The 21,464-nt window shown below is 37.6% G+C and overlaps 1 protein-coding gene across 1 annotated transcript; it reads left to right on the top strand.

The window, feature by feature from the left end:
- The first annotated feature begins 1,658 nt into the window (after window positions 1–1,658).
- On the top strand, window positions 1,659–18,071 carry LOC116297334 (bifunctional heparan sulfate N-deacetylase/N-sulfotransferase 3). Its single transcript, XM_089026878.1, has 10 exons — window positions 1,659–2,126; window positions 7,845–8,755; window positions 9,481–9,720; window positions 10,256–10,441; window positions 11,784–11,912; window positions 12,908–13,090; window positions 13,270–13,490; window positions 14,461–14,632; window positions 15,373–15,641; window positions 16,204–18,071. The coding sequence occupies exons 1-10, from the start codon at window positions 2,000–2,002 to the stop codon at window positions 16,412–16,414; spliced, it is 2,649 nt and encodes an 882-aa protein (XP_088883004.1). The 5' UTR covers window positions 1,659–1,999; the 3' UTR covers window positions 16,415–18,071.
- The last annotated feature ends 3,393 nt before the right edge of the window (window positions 18,072–21,464 follow it).

Below are 21,464 nucleotides of genomic sequence, written 5' to 3'. Positions count from 1 at the left end.
CTATTGACGCTTTGCGGCTCACCAACGGTTAGGGCCCCAGGCTAGACACTGTTCAACAACTTCACGCATTTTAATTGATCAATCGACGGTCTTTGGGGCAAGTTCGTATAAGCAGCAACACTTATTAACGACTCAAGAGTGACGAGAGCCATAACAGGAAAAAAGCTAACCACGAGCACAAGCCTTGGGCCCATTAAAACACAAGAACTCCGAGGCACTTTGGTATATATGACAAACTTGAGTGTTGATAGATGTGGCAAGTCGTTTTGTGCTTGCGGGATAGCGCGTTGAAAACTATTGGGATGATTGGACGCCTTATGCAATTGGACCTCACGTTATAGGTTATATAGTAGATAATTACCGAACAAGCGCCTGATGTTTATGCCACCATGATGGTCATGATAAACAATAAATTTGGTCTCGGCTGTTAAAATAGACTAAACATCACTTTATTAGTCGGCTAAAGGACCGGGCGGTGTGTTTTTGATCTTTCGCTTCGGCGATGGGCGAGGACTTTCAATCTAGATACTATCTGGAACTTGGAATCAAAACCCGATTCTTTTGAAGCACTTGTGATAGATTGAACTTTTGTTATCAGTGTTTTGGTTAATGAGGCGTTTATCACTCATTTCAAAGCTAAAAGTCTGGCAGGGCCTGCTAGTTGCCTGTTTCCAAATGGGTTACATTATTGTAGCCTATACTGGAAAAAAATGTAAGATTTTTTAACCAACTTGAACTCGACTTGTTAATAGATGTAAAGAGAGTCTTTATCACTGAGGTCCTAGCGACATAGCACATAGTCACATGGATTTTTGATTATTCAATAGCAGACGAGGAACAGATGTTGTGCACGTGGGAATTTGATTCCGATATCATCGAACACACCTAAATCGTTACGAAGACAGTTTCTGATTCAAAGAGAATCCCGGTTTAATTTGCTTTTGGAGATAGCGTTGTTTTCTTCCTAGATAACGTAATTAAAGCCATGTTTTTTCTGTGGTGGCAAATAAATTAAAATGAAGGCGGCTTTTGAAGACTTTTGTCAAATCTTTTGCGTGTTTTTTCAAACTTTTAGACAAGAAAGGATGGAAAATAATAAGATAGAATGGAATACTGGAAGGAAGGAAGGAAGGATGACACTTAGAAAAGAACAAGAAAAGGAAGGAAGGAAGGAAGGAAGAAAGAAAGGAAGAAAGAAAGAAAGAAAGAGAGAGAGAGAGAGAAAGAAAGAAAGAAAGAAAGGAAGAGCCTCACTGACGATTTGAATTTGCCACAGGTAGAAAAGTGATAATAATGATTTTGATGACAAAGTAACGCTGTTGCTGATGATAATGATGACAATGATGGAAATTACTGACTAGACTGACTTTTTAGCTTTCGCACTGAATAATATGAAACCCTGATTTAAGCCCCTCGTCACTCGCCATCCCTCAATATATTATTCACACAAATCAAAATATTCCTTGAGGCTATTTAACCCACAAACGTGACACTGAACAGACATCTTCTACGAGCATATATCAGTACGAGTACATATATAAATGGGAAAAAAGATCTAATTCTCTTCATCAAATAATGATATTTAAACCAAGCCAAGTGGTTTATTTGTGTAAATATAATGAGACATTGTGGCTACGATTGAGTTTTTAAATATAATCGCACTTCATTAATTCATGGTCTATTATCTGTCCACAACGCAGTAACCCGAACAATCGTAACCTCTCAAATTACTCGCGTCAACATAAACTCAAATCTCGCCCAAAGTATAGAATTACGATGTTGTAAAACAGACTTGCTTGACGGCCTCAGTCAAAGATGAGCGGTGTATCTAAAGAAGCTAGATTTAGCACACGCAGTCAGGCATCGGCATGAGCTTGTAGTGTTGGGGAGAACCTACAGAGGATCTCTACAGAAACAGTGACCTCACGGCTTGAAATCTCGAGCAAATCCGATCTTCAACACCAGTGGAGAGCACCGTAGCTAACACAATTTCAAGGCCATGAGAATTTGGATCCGTCTTCGTAGGCTAAGACTACCATTTCGTGTTGTATTTGCGTTGATGCTAGTCGCTTGGTTAGCGTTGTTCGTGCTATTCACGTATTTCTCTCAAAACAACACGATAGTCGGTAAGTGAGGTGGTTTTTTTTTGTTGTATTGATGTACTTTTGTTGGTTACTAAACCACTTTTATTGTCGATATAAACGATGTAATTCTTATAATCCTGCTATGTTGCTATACCACAACTCACAGTCCGGATACTTACTTCCTCCTAATCTTTCCAATTTCAAACCAAAAATACCTAAGGTCTTACTAAAGTTTTTTTAAAGCATAATATAAATTGGTCAACACGTTAGGAAAGTGAATTTTTATTGTGGTTTAGAAAAACCCACACGGGCCACGAGCGTGTGTTAAACTTTCAGCAAGTTTGACAGATATTTTCATGTGCTCTTTCTCTCGTACAATACATCGATAGGATACTTATTCCCAACTCTTTCTTTTATTGTTTTCGACTTAAAAATTCTGTTGTTCATTCATAGTTTGTAAGTCTTTTAAGTTTAAGATTTTAGTGGTCGTATTGTGATGATTTTCTGACAGGAAGAGTCGACCTTTAGGTTCCAATGTCTTGTGTTTACCTTAGTCTAATGTCAGTACCATGATTGATTCCCATTTACATTGACACTTTTATCGAGTCGATTTAACAAGATTTAGAGATCTTTTCTTTCTTTCAAACTTTACTTAATAATTTCTCGTAGATTTTGCATAATGAATTATTGTGTTTCTCGTGTTAATGGGGCTTAAACCATAGCTTAGCTTAACTCAAAAAGTTCTGTCATATTCAATAGAAAACCTCTCTCAGCTTGTTTGACTAGAGCTCAGAAAGTCTACAATAATAAATTGATTCCAACGCCACCTTTTATACGCAAATTTAGACAATGTATTCAAAGATTACTCGATTCTTCTGCAAAAGATTTCGTGACTTCATGCTACAGCTCATCAGCTCAGTTCAGTTTCGTGTTTCGTTATAAACAGCTCATCTTCCAAACATCTTTGCTTAATGAAAAACTTTTATGCTTGACTTAGCAAGCGATACGCATTTTTTTATCGATAAAATGAACCAAAATGAACCAAAATAGCATTAACGTTATAGCCACTAGATCTAACTTTACGACTGGTCCACGACGATAGGAAGACTAAAGCCTTTTATTAAGTAAAAGTACCGTTTATAGCATAATAAATAAAGTGTGTAGGTGTTTTCTGGATTTGAAACCATGTTTTTCCATTGATTCCAATCATGTTTAGTTTCTAGACGATGTCTCGTTGTTCTGGCGCCATTCAGTCTGATGTTTCGGAATAACTTAATCAAGATAACAACCCCACGACACCAAAATCTTTGCCATAATCGCAAGCTAATGATATGCTCGTGCCTTTATTTAGAAATATTTTTGCCCTGGGGCTTTTACGAAAGCTCGTACATGCCAGCCAATTTTTTTCTCACTTCTACATCAAATATATTCTACTTCGAAATTGGTTTTTCTTTTGCTCTCAAAAACGACTTTTTCATTTGGTTTTTCTTCGGCTTCTTTTTGCCGAAATGAAAATGTTTTCTTATCACCATAATTTATAAAGGCAATGAAGAAAAACACGAATTAATTCATTGTATAAACTACAAAGTAATTTTGCGGCTTTCTTGTTTATATTAATCTAGTTTCGTTCCTCGTGAATAAAAGTCTGCCAACTGGTTACCGGTGAAAAACTTCCCATGAAAAAACTCCATTTATTGTTTTTTCATGTTTCTATTTCTTTCATCTCTTGTTTTTCATTTTTATTTTACTATTTAATTAAAACAGAAAGCTTTGAAAGACTTTGAAAGATTACGTTGGATGCTATTTCATTAATACTCTACCGAACGGAAAACTTAAAAAGCTAAAGCATTCTCTACCCTCCAAGGCATTCAACAACCATTGGTTTATGACTTAGACGATATTCGATACCAACCCACCTAAACTATTTGAGTGCCATTAAAACCAGTTAAATATGCCTACTAATGGAATCACCCCAGATCGACTTAGATTTCCACCGAACAGATAAAGTTAGGCTATCTTATCTTAAATCAACAGCTCTCAAATTTTGCACCAAACTTTATCTCAGAAAAGCCATTGATTTAGTAAAATATCTTGCGTTCTTCAAGAAATGAATTCCAGTTTAGATAAAACACCCAAATTGAGCCATTTTAAAAAAGAAAATTATGGTATTCGTTTCATTTATTAACATGGCTTTTTTCTGACATTTTAGTTGAGATATTCTGTCGTCAGTGGCCAAATTATGATGGTAAATAGTCTGCTTATAACAAGTCTCGCCCTTCTTGTAACATCTGTTTTTCATACCATCTATATTTTCTGCGAACGTAATGTTGATGATTTCAAAAGAAAGAAAGGAATGAAGGGAGGAACGAACGAACGAACTAAACTAGGAAAATATATAAACAAAACGTATGATAAAGCGTAGCAGTAGAGTAGGTAGCAACCAAAGTATAGGTGGATACAGTTCAGAAAGGAAAGTAATACAGCATTTATGTACCCAATGGGAAACAGGGTAGTGAGAGTAGACGCGATACGAGGCGTCCTAAACGAAAAAGATTATATAGACTACAAAATTGAAATGACGGTAAGAAAGTTACTCAAAAGAATGACAAATGGAGCGAAAAAAAGAAATCAGTCTATGAATATTTTATTCCATGTTGTAATTGTAATTTAGACATTCATTTTTGCAGAGATAGGAAATTTTCTCCGCAACTTGTCTCGCAAATCGTTGCGACAAAAGTTGCAAGAGTGTTTAAACGAAGCAATCGTTGCCAAAGTAGAAACGAACCCTACCCTTCGCAACGATTGCTGCAAGTTGTCTTGCAACATTTTTTAAAATTGCGTTGTGGGTTACACGTTGCAATGCTCCATGCAACTTGTGTCGCAGCGCCGTTGCGAGACACGTTATAAGTCCACGTAAACTACAATTATTGCAAAGGAATATATTTTGGTGTCAAAATGTGTCAACGAGCGTTGAGAGGCTACGCATTGTTTTTAGCGAGTGAGTTATTTTTGACAAAGTGTGTGTACGTAGCCTAGACTGGGGTCAACTAAATACATTGTTTTCGATCACTCCAGTTTGATTTGATTTGAAAATCACAGCGTTGAAAGGCAGCTTGAAATAAGTGTGAAACGTTTTTTAAAACATTGAAGATTTAGCTCTCACAACAGTTATTTTTTAGTGACTTATCTGAAACCATCAGGGTTTTTTTGTTTGTTTTTTTTTTTAGTTTTGGGAGAATGTAAAAGTACCATTTATTTCCAATGATTTTTAGATTTAACTTGATGATCATTCCTAGAGTTTTCTTCCAAGCAGATTCGAATTGAGCTGCAGGTTTTTTCAGCGAACAGAAGGCATGCTTCCAGGATAGCGTAAATTTTTTCTACTAGCTGATGAAAAGCAACATTACAACAGGCCACCTCTAGAGTTCAAGTGCGGGTACTTCTAAAGATTTAGATCGCCTTCCCATATGTTAAACTCTTTATTAGAAACGTTCAAGTCACTTTAAAAGCTACGATAAATTGTTATCGAGTGAGTTGAACTGGTTCACAACCCCGTTATCATTGTAGAGCTTATTTTTAAACAAGCTTGGCGTCGCTGTCAGTATTCAAAGCTCAAGTATTTTGAATACAGTGGTAGGTCTGTCATGCGGGACACCTTCTGTAAATATAGGGCTGAGTACACTTATTCACTCATTAAAAAAACTCTCTATTACGGACACTTAGGTTCGTCGTTTGGATGACCGTATTAGATAGGTTTGTCGGGCTGTGCCTGGCGTTCATTGACCAAAAATTCTGATACCATTTTGATACGGACACCGTAAGTGTCCATAATGTAGAGGTGTCTGTAATATAGAGGTGTTCGTAATATAGAGGTGTTCGTAATATAGAGGTGTTCGTAATATAGAGGTGTTCGTAATATAGAAGTGCTCGTAATATAGAGGTGTTCGTAATATAGAGGTGTCCGTAATATAGAGGTGTCCGTAATATAGAGGTGTCCGTAATATAGAGGTGTCCGTAATATAGAGGTGTTCGTAATATAGAAGTGCTCGTAATATAGAGGTGTCCGTAATATAGAGGTGTCCTTAATATAGAGGTGTCCTTAATATAGAGGTGTTCGTAATATAGAGGTGTCCTTAATATAGAGGTGTCCTTAATATAGAGGTGTTCGTAATATAGAGGTGTCCTTAATATAGAGGTGTCCTTAATATAGAGGTGTTCGTAATATAGAGGTGTCCTTAATATAGAGGTGTCCTTAATATAGAGGCGTTCGTAATATAGAGGCGTTCGTAATATAAAGGTGTTCGTAATATAGAGGTGTCCGTAATATAGAGGTGTTCGTATTATAGAGGTGTTCGTAATATAAAGGTTTCAGTAATATAGAGGTGTTCGTATTATAGAGGTGTTCGTAATATAAAGGTTTCAGTAATATAGAGGTGTTCGTATTATAGAGGTGTTCGTAATATAAAGGTTTCCGTAATATAGAGGTGTTCGTATTATAGAGGTGTCCGTAATATAGATTCTACTGTATATTAAGATCAACAGATCATTTTACTAGAGCATTCTGATCTCTGCATACTGAATCTTCAGACAGGCCCACCTACCTATACAAAAACACAGAGGTCATCGTAATAATGGTTGTCATAATATTTTTGGTCCTCGTCATCATTTCAAAGTTTTTCTACTCTTTTCATCGCCTCTAGCAACCTAGGATCAATCAGTACCGCTAATTCTAATGCATAGCTTCCCTACTGCGAGTGAAATGTCTTCATCGCTTTTGGGCTTGATTTTCTTAGTTTTGGCAGACACGATGTCTGGGCCAGAAGGTACCCGCTGTTCAACCCGAATAATACATTTAAGAAAGGAACGGAATGTTGATTCAAAACATATGGCTCGAAAACAGAACCGTATTTCCTTTGAAAATTCTAAGATTAAGAACGGAATTTCATTTAGAAAATCCTTCTTACATTGCGGATTTTTTTCTACAATATTTTTATCTTTTTTTAAAAAATAAATCCTGATGACCCCTGATGATTATATAACTTCGCATGTAAATTATTGAGTCGCAATTTTGAATGAAAGCGTTTTTATATTGATATAATCAAAGAATGGTTTAAGTAAACGGTCATTAAAGATTTACTTAATTACGAAAACGATTATGTATAAGGCCTTCTACGACAGCTGTTTTAGGGTGTTAGAAAAATGATGGTCAACGGGGGGTGTACGAATAGGGAGAGTAGGCTGAGAGACCGCCGAAGAAAAGGAAAGGGAAATGGGAGAAGAAGAGGAAAGGAAAGGAGAGGAAACGGAAACGAAACGAAAGGAAAGGAAAGAAAACGAAAGGAAACGAAAGGAAACGAAACGAAACGAAAGGAAACCAAACGAAACCAAACGAAACCAAAGGAAAGGAAAGGAGAGAAAAGAAAGAAGAGGAGAGGAGAGGAGAGGAAAAGAAAAAAAAAGAAAAGAAAGGAAAAGGAAAAAAGAAAGACATATAAAAAGAAACTATAAAGAAAAATGGAATTGATTGAATAAGATGGACAAAAGGAGAAACAAGTAAATAAAAAATAGGTGGATGTAACGGGATGAATAAACGAATGAATAGATGAATGAACGGACGACTAAATGTAGAAGTAAAAGAAAAATTCATAAGAGTATGTATAACAATTAGTTGTTGGTTGACTGATAACTCCACTGTCAATTTTGAAAATATCTTTTAAAACCGGTCAGGATAAAATCCTAAATGAATGTATTCTCTTTCAGACGACGTCGTTGGAACAGCTTTAACAAAAAACGCGGCAGATCCAAGCCTGTACTACACAAGGGACATACGATGGCTCACCACATCTAGAAAACAACCAAACAAGACCTACAAAGTGCGCAAAAAAATTCTCGTCGTCCTGCGCAACCCTCCTAACGAACGATTCAAAGTATCGCACGTTTTGTGCAAATTTCTGGACGGTTATCGGCTTCCTTATGAAGTATCTCGTGTGGATGAGAAATCATTCCTCGATTTAAAAAACGCACTTCGTAGTAACGTCTATAGTGCTAAATACGCTCTCGTTATATTCGTGGATATTAGAACTTACGTTGACCTTAAAGAAAATGCGAAAGATATATTGAATTCGTACTCAAGAAAATTTAATACAGGCATTTTATTTTTTACTACGAACTATGTTGGATATGTTAGAGAGTTTCAGCTTCATGTTCGAAAACCAGCCAAGGAAAAAGGACCACTTTTCATTCAAGTTAATGGTAGTTCGGATTTGTTGAGGATTACAAAAGATGGTGGACGCGCTGAGAAGCCTCGAGTGCCCAAGGGACTTGGTACACGTTGGATGCTTCTGAGTTTTGATCCTATTCGGACCCCTCTTGAGGTCGTATCGTACGTACTGCCAGGTGAATCCAATACGAAGAACAGTCGAAGGAGTATAGGTAGACCGGAGTTCAACCGAGCGACTGTGGTTCTAGATAATGGAAATCTTGATGGAGTAAAGAGAGTGTTTTTTTCAGGAGGTTTCCCATTTTTTCTTCATACTTTGTTGTTGCTGGATGCGATGGATTATTTATCACCGACGGCTCTGACGTTCTCATTGGACCGATATTTACAAATAGACGTTGATGATGTTTTTATTGGTAGCACTGGGTTGAGGCTGCACCGTGAGGATGTGATGGTGAGTTGGGAAACTACATCACGTGTGACCATCTGTCAATCATTTGACACATGCCCAATTCTTGTCGTTGCCATCTAGTGGCATAAAAAAGTATTCATATATTTCAGTACATATTGCTAGTTTTCAATCATTCCCAAGGGAATGAAATAACAATGTTAGATGATAATATAAAAGAGAATAATGACGAATCTTTTGTTTCATTCATCAAAGATGGTGATTGTAAAAACTATCAATTTGGGATAAGATTCTCCGCCCTACCCTTACGTTTGACTTAAACAAAAACGACTAAAATTCTTTTCTTTTTTTTTTTTTTTTTTTTTTTTTTTTTTTTTTTGTGAAAGATAAGAGGTCTTCTTTTTATTCTTTCGTATTTTAATTTTTTTATTTGGAAATGATTACAAATTGCTGTTTTGCACCTCGTATCTCGGCACCGAAATTTCATTCATTCGTGCGGGATTCCTGTGGATAAGGCGGGAAATTTTAAACCTGAATCGCAAACGCGTGTGAATTGGCGGGAAAAATGGTACATTGTTACCACCTCATTACCTTTTGCCGAGAAAGGTTTTGAACGCTTTCGAGTGCTACAGGAAAACATTTACAGCACTGAAATGTTTACAATGACATTGAAATTTCTATAACAAAAGTGTAAATAAACAAGTTGAAGTTGAAGTTGAAACATTGATATCTGTTTATTAATTATAAGTAATTTTGGTTTTATACACTAGGATATGTTGTCTGTCCAAGGAGAACTATCACAGAAGATTCCAGGATTTAAATTTAACTTGGGGTATTCTGGCAAAGGCTACAAGAGAGGCAATGCCGAAGAGGATGATGGCGATGAAGCAGTTCTGGAATATGCGCACAGGTTTACTTGGTTTGGTCATTTGTACGACCACGAACAGGCTCACAGGCTCTCTCTACAGGATCTCATTGGATCCATGAAAAGAAATAAGAAATTTGCCGAGGTAAGAAGAGGTTTTCCTGTCATTATAGCTGGTAAAGAGATTCATTCAGTTGATTAATACTCTCTGGTTGATAGCACATGATGGGCAGTGTTTGCCTGTCATTGTAGGCTGGTAATGAGATTCGTGAGATTCATTCAGCTGATTGATACCAAGCAGTAGAATACTCTCTGGTTGATAGCACATGATGGGCAGTGTTTGCTTGTCATTGTAGGCTGGTAATGAGATTCATGAGATTCATTTAGCTGATTGATACCAAGCAATAGAATACTCTCAGGTTGATAGCACATGACGGACAGTGTTTGCCTGTCATTGTAGGCTGGAAATGAGCTTCACGAGATTCATTCAGCTAATTGATACCAAGCAATAGAAAATTCACTGGTTGATTGCACATGACGGGCAGTGTTTGACAGCTAATTCTTCCATAACAAAAAGAATTCGTTTTTGCATACAATTGATGTCACATCTAAGAGATCTTCTAAGCTATGTTGTCGATTCTCTGTGATAAATTTTCATAATAAGTCTAATTAATTTTAAGGAATATGGAATAACGCTGAACACTTCATACGCTGTAGCACCCCACCATTCGGGTGTCTACCCGGTACATGAACCCCTGTATACGGCGTGGAAAGAGATCGATAGCATAACCGTGACATCAACTGAGGAATACCCGCATCTCAAACCAGCCTGGCTTAGAAGAGGATTCATATACAGAGGCATAAAGGTAAGAAGAATTATGGTACTTATAAATATCCTTGTTCACAGTACCATCTCACCAGGTGATACGAGAGAAAATGTTAGGTAATCAGAATTGAGAAAATTTGCTTAACTGATGTGTCACTTTTCCTCTTGAAATTGTGGATATCCAGGTCACCAAATGAAAAAATATAAACTTTCTAAGAGGTTGATAACGTGACACAATGACTTACGAGTTTTATATTTTTATTGCAATAATGGACAGGTTTTTCGCTGTTCAATTTTCACAGGCCTTACGACACCTCAGTTTTGCAGTGACGTCATTTGTACGTCACTATTTCAGATCACCGGACAGAGCTGTTCTGTTCTGAGAAGGTACTGGGAACGATCAAGTGCCCATTGGCGGCATATCAGTTTTATTGGATAATTCTAATCACCTTCGTATTTCGTCGTTAAGTCGTTGATTTTGAAGTTCCGATATTTTGGATATATTTGGTTTCCGATATTTATTTAAAAAAACAAGCAAAGCCCACCACTTTGTTGAATACCACAGTAAATACCTTGTTTATTTACCTTGATATTTAGATATCGAGAGATATCTCGAAAATAGGAAATAGGTCATTACTACACGGACGTATGTATCGCGATCATTCACCTCAATAACCGGCCACTGGAGGACTTGTCTAGCAATCTTGCTCCTTTTAAAACCGCCGATACACGATGTAATTATAATTTTTTACTCATGCGCTGGCAACGTTGTCTAACTCTATTCCTAGCAAACGCAGCGAATTTCTTTCTTTCTTTCTTTTTTTCCCTGTAATCATATAAGACGAGCTTGAGTTAAACCAATAAACCAGATATAGTATTCTATGCATTAGAATTTAAATTTAATTCGCTAGAGCGAGACATATCTTATGTTGTGTGAAGCAATTTTTTGTTCAGTCCATGGAGAATTAATTGGCAATAGAGATGGCAGCCATATTGGTGTACCTAACAAAACAAACGTCACAAAGTTATTGTCAAACGTACACCCATATGCCATGGCTGAAAGAGCTCTTTTTTATCACCAAGTCAAACTGACTTTTAGACCGTTTTCTTAAGGTTTGAGCATCCAAACTTGACAGCCACAAACCTGAAAAACGCACATTCAATAAAATTGTGAAGCCAGTTTTATATTTAAAGGAGACTAATCGATTTAATGAATTCTTATCGAAAAATCTCGTAGAAATATATTATAATCCTCATTATAAAGCTCTTGTCCTGTTATTGTGGCCCGTCAAGTTTCTTAAATTTGGATGAGCGCGCAACCTTGAGTAAAATGTCTATTGAATGTGGTTTGTTTTTTTTTTCTTTTTCTTTTTCTCCCAAAGGTTCTACCCAGACAGACATGTGGTTTGTTCACATCGACGAATTATTTCAAGCAAATCAAAGGAGGACACAGAGCGTTAGACAGAAACATCTATGGAGGAGAGCTGTTTGAGACGCTCGTCCGAAATCCCGTAAGTTTATTTCCCACGGCCTATCCCGCGGGATGCGCGTAATCGAAGAGGAAGGAAACGTGGTTGGGGGGATGAACGAAACGCCTTCGTTAAACCATGAATACCGCAGGAACGTGGAGAGCTAAGATATGTATGATCGTGTGACCTTTTGTCTTTTGACAATCATGTCGGCCATATCACTTTATCCGGTTTTTGGACCATCAATTCATCTCATTTTGGCACTTCGTATGAGTAGGCGTTAGGTCGACCTGTTCTTCCGAAATGCCACGCATATCTGCTTGCTTCTATACCCACAACTTCCTGAGATCCCAGAATATCTGGTTGTGGTTTCGTGCTCAAATTGTCATGCAGAAATAACTCGTCACGCATTGTATTTCCCCTCAAAATTCTCAGACTTGATGACCCAGAAGAGGTGGACGTCACGCAGATGTGCGAGGAGATATTTTGCATCACGCACAAGATAAATTGTGTCACGCTTGGAATGTCCTATGAATATTTATTAGCGTAGATGGGCAGGCAGTCACGCAAACGTCTTGCCCAGATAGAAAGAATTCTTGTACACTAGAACTTTTTTGTTGCAAGCTTTAAGCACAGATAAGTTTCACGCAGTGCTCTTTGTGATGCATTAAAATAATCGATTCACGCTTATGTCACGGGAAAACATTGTCACGTAAAGCTGTTACACAGAGACCATTTTCGAGTTCAAAATTACCGCTCCGTTACTTGACTATAGTCTGATTTACTCATGGTACGCCTCGAATCAGTGTCTAAATATTAACAGCGGTAAAGTAAAATTTGCACACCTTCAAACAATACGTACAAACACTTTGGAATTCCATGGACCTGGAATTCACTGGAAAACATGAAATTCTACCCAAAGTCGAGTCTATCCCTGAGCACCAGAGAAGTAGGAGCTGCAATATTTGCAGGTAAAAGTTTAATTTTTTTAAAAAGAGCATTCTGACCTTTTTTTTTTTTTTTTTTACTGTTGTCAGGTGATGATTATAATGACGCATATGACAAACTATGCCAACGATCGCCTCGCCCAGTACGCTATTACGAACCTTGTCAAATTCACAAACCGCTGGACGAATATTAAACTGAGACACGCGCCGCCCACTCGATTGGCTGATATATATTTCCATCTGTTTCCTCAAGACAAGACACCATTATGGCAGGTGTGTTGTGCTTCGATTTCATTTATATTCCATGTCGAATGTGATTTGGATTGTATCCCTTCACTTCCTTGTCCTTGCCCTTGTTCTTGTCCTTCTCCTACTCCTCCTTTTCCTTCTCCTTCTCCTTCTCCTTCTCCTTCTCTCACTTATTACTTATCTCTCTCTCCAATTAACATTAGAGTCCATGCGATCATCAACGTCACCTTGAAATTTGGGACAAAGCCAAGACTTGTAACCAGCTCCCCTCGTTCCTCTTGATCGGGCCACCCCACGGTGGCCTGGAACTACTGGAGTCTCTTCTTCACCTGAACCCAGACATACTCAGAATGAACAGCATGAACAATACGTCGGGAGAGGCCGAGTTTTTCAGTAGCAATAATTATTTAAAAGGCTTAGACTGGTAAGTATCTCCATGGTTACTGTCAGCTCACGTGTTCATTTTCGTGAAGGGGGGAACCAGAGAACTTGGAGAAACCCTCGTGGGAAGGAAGAGACATTGGATTCTAGTTCCCATTCGTGCCCACCCTCGTGATCCTTTTTTGATATTTATTTTTGATATTTATGATGAATGATATTTATCATCTTATTTTTATATAGCGCTCTTTCCCATATGAATATGTTCAAAGGCACTTGCATTATTCATATTATTATTAGTTGTTGGTTTCTTTCTTTTTGTTTTGTTTTCTCTCTTTTCTCTTTAGTTTGTTTGCTATTATTGTTTGCTATTGAGAAATTTTGAAGGTCAATAAAATTGTTAAAAAAAAGAGAACAACATCAAACAAAAACAACTCACATATGTGCAAGAATCAAATCAATGACCCAACTTTCAACTCACGATTTATTTTTTGTGGAGGGAAGAAAACCAGAGAACCTGGAGAAAAACCCTCATGGAAAGAGAGAGAACCAAAAGAGAGAGAGAGAGAGAAACACATCAAACAAACTCAACTCGCATGTGTGCAAGAATCAAACCAATGTCCCAACTTTCAACTCACGCTTTTATTTTTGTGGAGGGAAGAAAACCAGAGAACCTGGAGAAAAACCCTCGCGGCAGGGAGAGAACATCAAATCAAAAACACATTCCCTGATGTGGCGTCCGTAGGATTCGGACAAGCGACTCAATGCGTAGGCTGACAATGGATGAAGGAAAAGTGTTTTACCATTTAATGGACCCTTCTTAAAAGTATCGTGGATGAGAGGCTTGAAAATACAAAAGAAATCACACTTTTTCTCGATGGAATTTGCGGCATTTCTTTTGTACTTTTTCATGTTAACCTCGCATTCAAGACAATTTGAAGAAGGGTTTATTAACCTGGACGGCGGATTTTTACGAATTTTCCACTTACCACATTTAATGTTAATTTTTGTTTAAGGTACATGTCGGTGTTTCGTAAACCAACCAGTCCCAACCAAGTGTCTTATGAATCAAGTCACAGTTACTTCACTAGTCAGACGGCTCCTTCAAGAGTCAATGCTTTGCTGAAATCAGCCAAGATTGTTTTTGTCTTGGAAGACCCTGTCATGATAGCATATGCCCACTACAAGGTAAGAATACCTTAGAACCTGTATTTAACGACCAACCTCTATATACCGACCAGTTGTTAAAGTCCCAAAGAGGGGTTTTTTCGCTAATTTATACCTCTATTAAGCGACCAACCTCTATTTAGCGACCATTTGTCAAAGTCTCAAAGAGGGTTTTTACATTTATAGTACACTCAACAAAATTACTCGACTCTGATTGGTCGAGAGGAGTACAATTATAGCGTTAATTGTACTCCGTAAGAGTACCGAATTAAGTCGCTATGGCAACACGGCCAAAACAATGTCAAAACAATTATTTTCTATCACTTTTTACTTAAAAAACATAAATAAAATTTTAAAGCCGTAAGAACTAATCTTTTTTTTGCATTTCAGTTGCGCGATGGACTGAATAGACAAAGATGAACGGCATCGCTTCGCATTTTTTACTGAAATTTTGTTGAGTGAACTATAAACCAAAAATCGCACGATCTCGAGTAAAATTTGGAAATTAATAGACGCGAGTAATGTTTTGAAAGTTCTTTAATTGCACTACTTTACTCGTGTCTATTAATTTCCAAATTGTACTCGATATCGTGCGATTTCCTATACTAATTTATACGTCTATTAACCGACCAACCTCTATTTACCGACCTGTTGTTAAAGACACAAAGGGGTTTTTTATACTAATGTATACCCTTTACTAAGCAATCACACTCTATTTTTCGGCCACTCATTGATCATGTAATACGTGTTTTATATTTTAGCATCTTTTTAAACGCCACAAGTTATCGCATACCAAGTTTACCGAGATAGTCACCAGCCAAACCAACCCAGACCTACTACGCATGCGCGCGGCTATATTACGCCCAGGCCACTACGCGGAACACATCGGACGATGGATGAAACTCTACGATCCCAAACAAATGCTTATTATTGATCTAAACGATTTGGCCAACCAGCCAATCAACGTCATGAATCAATTGGAGGATTTTCTTGCTTTGGATCATCCAATGAAATACGAGAAGCGATTGAGGTAATTAAGTCACGGCAAATAGTCGTAATGAATAAACTTTGATTTTTATCAATTCCTGAAACAACCTCTGGGCTGATCTAAGTCAGGGCATGGCTAACTCACAGATCCAACCCTGGAACAACCTCTGGGCTGATCTAAGTCAGGGTACGGCTAACTCACAGATCCAACCCTGGAACAACCTCTGGGCTGATCTAAGTCAGGGCATGGCTAACTCACAGATAACCCTGAAACAACCTCAGGACTGATCTAAGTCAGGGCACGGCTAACTCACAGATTGAAACCTGAAACAACGTTAACCTTCTGGGCTGATCTAAGTCATGGCATGGCTAAATCACAGATCAAACCCTGAAACAACCTCTGGGCTGATCTAAGTCAGGGCTCGACTAACTCACAGATCAAACCCTGAAACAACCTTTGGGCTGATCAAAGTCAAGGCACGCCTAAATCACAGATCAAACCCTGAAACAACCTCTGGGCTGATCTGAGTCAGGGCACGGCCAACTCATAGATCGAACCCTGAACAGTAATCCACTTGGTAACCTTTATCTGCTCTTTTTCCCAGCTATAACGAGGAAGAAAAAGCCTTCTGCTCCTCTACATCCTCAAACAGCACTAAAGCCTGTTACAGATACGAGAAAACTGTCCCTGACACATTAGACGAGTCCACGATTAAATACTTACAGCGGTATTACGCAATACACAATAAGAACCTTATGAGAATCAATCAAAAGATTGAATTTAAATTACCCAAATGGCTCAAAGACTTTGGGTGAGGTTCAATCTGCTCTAATAATTAATTTATTATAAAATTTTATATAAAAAATTTGCAAAAAAATGATCGAGGTTTGTGATGGTCAAAGAAGTACCAAGTAAGTGGTCAGCGGTTTTTGAGCAAAATTACCAAGCACTAGATCACGTGGTCATTTGCCGCCATTTTGGATTTGCACAAGAAAAAAATTCCAGGGCTTGACTTAACGCGAGAAAATTTACTATTATAGTGGGATTTTTCGGAACAAATCTTTCTTATACTTTAACTCTAGCTGTCTGTTAATTAAATGTGCAGTTAGATCTGAATTCAATATGGACGCTAGACCACGTGACCTATGGCAGAGATGACGGTTTCAAAAAATATTTCTTTAAAAACGGGCTATTTTTTATGCTTATTCCCCACTTCTATCACATCAATGCTGTAATGAGTCTGTGTACGTGTTGCTTTTGGTAAGGTCTGTCTCTAGTGCGCAGACCTGTCTTTATACTTCTTATTAACAGTGTTTGTCTTTTCTCTCTCCTATCACATCAATACTGTACTGAGTCTGTATATTGTTTGTGATCATGTCTGTCTCTAGTGCGCAGACCTGTCTTTACACTTCTTATTAACAGTGTTTGTCTTTTCTCTCTCCTATCACATCAATACTGTACTGAGTCTGTATATTGTTTGTGATCATGTCTGTCTCTAGTGCGCAGACCTGTCTTTACACTTCTTATTAACAGTGTTTGTCTTTTCTCTCTCCTATCACATCAATACTGTACTGAGTCTGTGTATATTGCTTGTGGTCATGCCTGTCTCTAGTGCGCAGTCCTGTCTTTACACTTCTTATTAACAGTGTTTGTCTTTTCTTACTCCTATCACATCAATGCTGTCCTGAGTCTGTATATTGCATGTGGTCATGTCTGTCTCTAGTGCGCAGACCTGTCTTTATACTTCTTATTAACAGTGTTTGTCTTTTCTCACTCCTATGGCATCAATACTGAGTCTGTGTATATTGCATGTGTTCATGTCTGTCTCTAGTGCGCAGTCCTGTCTTTACACTTCTTATTAACAGTGTTTGTCTTTTCTCTCTCCTATCACATCAATGCTGTACTAATGTGCTCCTAATAAGTTAAAAACCAATTTAGAGTATTATCAAAAATAATGTTAAATAACATTACCAAAAAATGACAAAGAAAGAGCTATAATTTTATAGAGATTTTTTCTTAAATTCACCAAACGAGATGTAAATATTTATTTTTCTATGAAAAACAGAGGTTATTTTATATGAAGATTATTCGAAATTTTAAATATGTATACATATGAAATATAGAATTTATTGTAAATAGGAAAAATGTATAACAAATATATTAATATATTAATAGCTATATAGAAATATCGATGCAGGAGTTTAGTTATAGAGGGATGATATGTTGAGGGTAGTAAGGCGTTATTGCACTAGGCGTTATTGCGAGCAGTTCCTCTATTTTCCTTGGTCACTGTCTGTCTGTCTGTCCGTGGCGATTGGCCGAGGAAGATTGGTTACGATTCTTAACCAATATTCCTCGGCCAATGGAAACGACAGACAAACGGACGGTTACCAAGGGAAATGACTGTTCGCAGTCTATTATTGCTCCTGTAATTTAAGGGGTGACTTATAATAAACTACAAAACTACATTAATATTATTATATGGTTATATTATTCCAAGTACCACGAAGAGAATCGTTCGTATTTTCAAACAACTTAAGCTGAGTGAGGAGAATCGCTTGAAGTTTCTCTACAAAGCTACTTTGAATCCATTCAAGTTCGTTCTAGTTGAGAGATCGCCGAAATTTTAAGTGCCTATGACCATTAATTTTTTTTACTTTTTTATATCAAAATATAAGACATTCTAAGAAACGTGTCGAAAAAAAATTTTGATTCTGACGCGTCTTTCTATTTTTTTCGAGCGGTCAAACATGCAAAAACCGGCATTTCTTTGACCTCTGGCCGCGTGAAATGATAACATAGAAGCCCAAGAAAGCAGTTAAAAGTCCAAAAACTTCTAAAAAACCCCAAGAAACGCAAGGAAGTTTTCAGTATCCCATGCATTTCTTTGTACATCAAAAAGAACGTGTTGCTCTTTTGACGTCCATAACCCAGTCTCCCCTGTCGCTCGGCTTCCTGTGGGGCAAAGGCGAAAGAGATGGACTGGAGGTAAGAAAGAGGGAGAAAAGAGGTGAAGGGTTAGCAACTCTTCCCTCTTTTCCTTCCTCCCTTCCCCTCTCCCCCCTCAACCTATTTTTGGCTCGCCCCTAGTCTTCTCTCTTTTGTTTGCTACAGGAGCTCCAAAATATAAGAGTTGCCCGCGGAGAAGGCTAATTCGAGATATTGGCATTCGGCCCTGACTCGGGAACTGCCGAATTCAATATCCAGGATGTGGAATTTTGCTTTCTGATTTTTTTTTTTTTTTTTTTTGGGAAAAACATTAATAAATAAAATATAGAGCGGGGAAAAATTGAGCGTGATTCGGGATCCGGACCCCCATTTCCTGACCCTTTTTGTGGCAACTCGTCTAATATGACATGCAGCAACTCGTCTAACATGCAGCAACTCGTCTAATATGACATGCAGCAACTCGTCTAATATGACATGCAGCAACTCGTCTAACATGCAGCAACTCGTCTAACATGCAGCCGAACTCGTTTCTTATTTGCAGCAGCTCATCTCAAATTCAACAACTTTTCTAACATGAAGCAACTCGTTTATTATTTGTTTAACTTCCTGCATGCCTTGAATGGGCCAAGGTCAATATCAGCATAAAAATGACAATTGTCAATCGAGGGCACTCACAATAGTCGCGTGATAATAATAATGATAGTTCCTGAGCATTATTAGAACTCAATGCTCTTACATAAGTGTCCTAAAGTCAAAAGCAATAAATAAAAAATTTACAATATCATTGAGATAGATACCAATGAGATAGATAGATACCAAGAAAAAAAAAAAAGAAAAAAAACAACTACTAAAGGAGGGAATGACCTTGAAATGTTATGCACACGACGATTCTCACTGAACACATAGGGAAACTCAAGGAATATTGATACAGTTTGCAGCTTCATTCTTGTCTAAAATAAAATCAAAGAACGGCAACAAAACAGCAAGCTTTCCTCGCATTCAGCGCCGCTCTCCTATTCCACCATCTTACTTTTCTTGAAAAAGCGCGGCAACGTGAAAGAAAAAAACAGATTGTGGATTGTCAATATTTTATAGTCAATATTTTATAAACAATCTTATTATATAATTACCGATGAAATATCTATTTTTCTCTATTTCGAAAAATTGATATCTTCACGTGTGAAAATAACACCATTGCGATGGCTATTCAAAAATACACGGAAAGAATTGCCTGAAAAAGCCAAAACATACTTCATTGATAATTATATAACCTCTATATATTAAATGGATATAAGTGGCGCGAAGCTAGACAGGAAAGTATATTTTCGAGTGGTGAAATACTTTCCAACACGAGTAGATAAACTTGATATCTTCAAGCCAACGTGTAATTTTCTTTTTATTATATAGAAAAATTTACAACAAGCCTATATCGCTTCGAAAGCGATGATGTTTCGGCCCGTTATCTATTTATTGTGTGGCATTGCTGAATAAAGAATTTTGGTCTTGCTGTGGTAATGATTGGGTCTCCTGTATTTTGGAAATGGCAGACAAGAGCGATCTCGCGGTACGCTTTCACGTTGCAAAGTCTTACGCAAATTTCGATGGAAACATTTGTTATAAAATTCTCTTGGACGAAATACATCGTAATTAAGTTTTTTGGAGATTTTAGTGGTTCTTGCTTTGAAACATCGTAGTGTTTTGGGGGAAAACAGGGCAACGTACGTACATATAACGTCTCGCCGAACGAATGAGAGATCCGACAATAGATATGAACAATGATTGAGTATATCGCAGAGAGCAGAGTACTTGGTGCAAAATATTTTGGCACATGAGCATTACTGTACGCGCTATGTTGAATGTAGGATACTTTTTAAACCTTCATTCTGCTCTTTGACATTTATGGTAAATGTATTTAGCTCTTATATCGTAGCTTGAAGAAAATGCGAAAGTCTCAATTCGAACGAATAGATACAAGGCTTGTCTTTGACCAGTGCGCCGTCACCAATCAACTCAAAATTTACATCTTTTTGTGCTTCAAAAATATTACCGAATCCAAGAAATTATACTTTAAATCAGAGTATTAATAAATGAAAACTGATGATTTTATAGAAATCTATCTTTAAAGTTGTAAAGTACGCACTGTTTGTTTATAGGACCTAATTTAAATAATAGCTGATAGCAAAATCATGTCCTCAGATGCGCACGAAGCTACAACATATCGGAAGCTTGCTTCACAAAATATATATGCATCAGCTGTTAGTTACATAGATAAACTCACCAGTTTTCTCAGCTTATGCTCACAGGTAGCTGAGACTGTTGCCGCACAATCACAAAAGCTTTTGGATAACTTTTCAATGACTTACCTAGTTGGCGACTTGGACCTAGATACTGACTTAGGAATAAAATACGCATTGTCGTAGGGTTAATCAATATTATATTTTTTCCCCAAAAAATGGCGTCATGCGAAAGGGCATAACTTTAGTCTACACAACTACCTCAGAGAAGATTCACGCAACTCTCCCAAATACTCCGCATGGTGAAATGTTTTACATTTTCCCATTGCTTATGATGGAAACGGCATATGATTGGATTAGGTCCAAAACTCTGACAGCTAAATGACACGCACGGAGACTATTATGGTCCGGCAAACCGAATGTAGTGACTGTTTCGGCCTGAGGGCCGAAACAAAAAATCTACGCAAGTTAATCAAAACAGGTCCCGGGAAACATTGCAAGTGACGTCATCAATATCCTCACTACTGAAGATATGGAAAATAGTTACGCGGGTCCCGGATGTACTTTATACGAAAAATAAGAGTGGCGTTTTTCCCAGTAAAACACTCACGGTGTATACATTTATTTCAATAAAGTTAGTCGCCTGAAAAGCTATAAAGCTGAGACCAACAAGGGTTATGGG

Source organism: Actinia tenebrosa, unplaced genomic scaffold, assembly GCF_029948245.1.
Source record: "Actinia tenebrosa isolate PJP-AT-01 unplaced genomic scaffold, QUT_ActTen_1.0 PGA_scaffold10__47_contigs__length_13832649, whole genome shotgun sequence".
In the NCBI taxonomy this organism is placed as follows: Eukaryota; Metazoa; Cnidaria; class Anthozoa; order Actiniaria; family Actiniidae; genus Actinia; species Actinia tenebrosa.
This window is presented reverse-complemented; position numbering and strand designations above follow the sequence as displayed.